Below are 2,008 nucleotides of genomic sequence, written 5' to 3'. Positions count from 1 at the left end.
GTGTTCATATGGGAGGCAGCTGCTATTTCTTCTTTGCTGACATTTACACATGCCTCGACGCCGACCTTTACCGGCGCGACCGTAGGACCGGCGAATGACACACAGCTTTTCACCTGGAAATCCCTCTGACTGTACGACTTCGAACTTTCTGCGAAAGTCGTCTGTCTTATGCTCGCTCCTCGATTAACGGACGTTACAACATGGGAACCGTATTTATTCAGGAACACATCGTAAAATTTCCAGGAGTTTTTGTGCCAGGGCCTTTCAATTTTTTCTGGCAGTTGTTCCAGGTCCATGATTAAGTAATGGGACAAATTAACCTTTGCATCTAGACAGTCTTTCTTTACAAAGATTTTTTTTGTCAACGCCCTGATGTTTAAAGACATTCCACTTACTTTGGACTGTTCTGAATGTACCTTTTGCGCAACACTGTTCAGTGTAACACCCAGTGTAAAGCCAGACTGCAACGAAGCGTCCAAGCCCGCTCTGATGGCCATTTTCGAGTAGAAAGCCTTTGTGCTCGCATAGTAGTCAAAGAAACTGCCAGTGCTATGCAGATCTTTCTTTATAAAGCAGGTCGAAGGTATATCCTCAAAGACCTTGGTCTCTTCTTCTTGAAAGTTGCCGAGTAAGTTAATCTTCCTGAGATAAACTCCTTTTCCAAGCTCTTGCGTGTCGCTATCTCCCAAGATTCCCATAAACGTGGCTGTCAGACCAATAGACAGTATCAACCAGACGGTCATGGCTTCCGGTGGGTATCTCTGTTACTCTACTGTGGCAAATGGCACCTGACGAAAGAAAAGTCAGATTTTTTTAGTTTCGTTTGTTTTGGTTCCCTTTTTGAATATATTGCAGTGTGATAAATGTAATTGTATACAAAAAATTCGCAAGAAGTGGTACGTAGATATAATGCCGCGGGTAGAGATATTTAGGGAGTTTACGCAAAGACGATGACGACGGCAACGAGAACGGCAAAAAAGCAACAGGTTTAGACAAGAAAAACAACAACTTTGCACGTGCATCACGCTTTTTTGTACATTTCTCTGCTGTCGTTGCACGAATACAACGTGAAACTGCCTAATTTCACGTTTTGTCGAGGACGGGAACAAAAGACAACAACTTTGTTTTTCTCTTCCTGAACTTTGTTGCAGTCCTTTAAAATTCAGCTCCAAAAAAATTTGCCAACATTTGACGAATTAAACGAGATGGAACAAGCGCGAGTAAGCCGTTGAGGCAGCGCAAATTCACTTTTTAAGTGACGCTTTCGTAGCCGTCGCCGTCGCCGTCGTTGCGTAAACTCCGTATTAGATAGCAACGTGGCCGACGGTGGTTAGAGCGTTGGAGTCGCAATCAGGCCTGCGGCCTCGAGTTCAACTTCCCCCCTAACTGCTAGCTGGATTTGTTCACGGTCATCTCCCGAAACCAATTCTCGACCACTCTTGTCATGAATATGCCACGTTTTTTACCTCTGGCTAGTTAAAAATTCTTAAACCTGTTTTGTTCGGCTTAAATTATTTGTTTCATTCACGTTCTTTGTCCCCCCTCCCTAGCCTTTACCATAATGAATACTGCTGAGGGTGTTGAAGAAAAAGGAAAGAAATATGTTTTATAGTTTTTGGACACCAGCATGACGGGATTGATTATCAGAATTTGCAGGAATTGGAAAGGTGGTCCGAGATGTTAGATTTGGTGGCTCGTTCTGCCTCAGAAGGATTCGTTTTCAGTGAAATTCCTAAACAATTTTACAGCTGAATTCTGTGAAACTTTAAACTCTTGTAGTAACAGGCGTCTGCTCCAACGATTTCTCTGAAAATCATTAACAAACTTATTTTATCAATAAAAGCTGATCACAAGTAAAATCGAATTTTTCCTTATTACTGCCAAATGATAGCTGTAGTTCTTCGCAAAGTTTGGCAGCCATCTTGTGACATTATAACATATTCTGTTGGTAAAAACCTTAAACGTTATGACCCAAAGTTCCTCATAGTTCGATGCGCCCGATAACAAC

General features: G+C 42.3%; 1 protein-coding gene across 1 annotated transcript in view; it reads right to left on the bottom strand.

Annotated features, from left to right (window-relative positions):
- Positions 1–808, bottom strand: part of LOC140934909 (DELTA-alicitoxin-Pse2b-like) — a 1,897-nt gene extending 1,089 nt beyond the window's left edge. Inside the window, exon 1 of the mRNA XM_073384470.1 lies at positions 1–808. This exon is cut by the window's left edge and continues 1,089 nt beyond it. Coding sequence (XP_073240571.1) covers positions 1–743 — 743 coding nt within the window. The 5' untranslated portion in view covers positions 744–808.
- Positions 809–2,008: the final 1,200 nt, after the last annotated feature.

Source organism: Porites lutea, chromosome 4, assembly GCF_958299795.1.
Source record: "Porites lutea chromosome 4, jaPorLute2.1, whole genome shotgun sequence".
Lineage (NCBI taxonomy): Eukaryota > Metazoa > Cnidaria > Anthozoa > Scleractinia > Poritidae > Porites > Porites lutea.
This window is presented reverse-complemented; position numbering and strand designations above follow the sequence as displayed.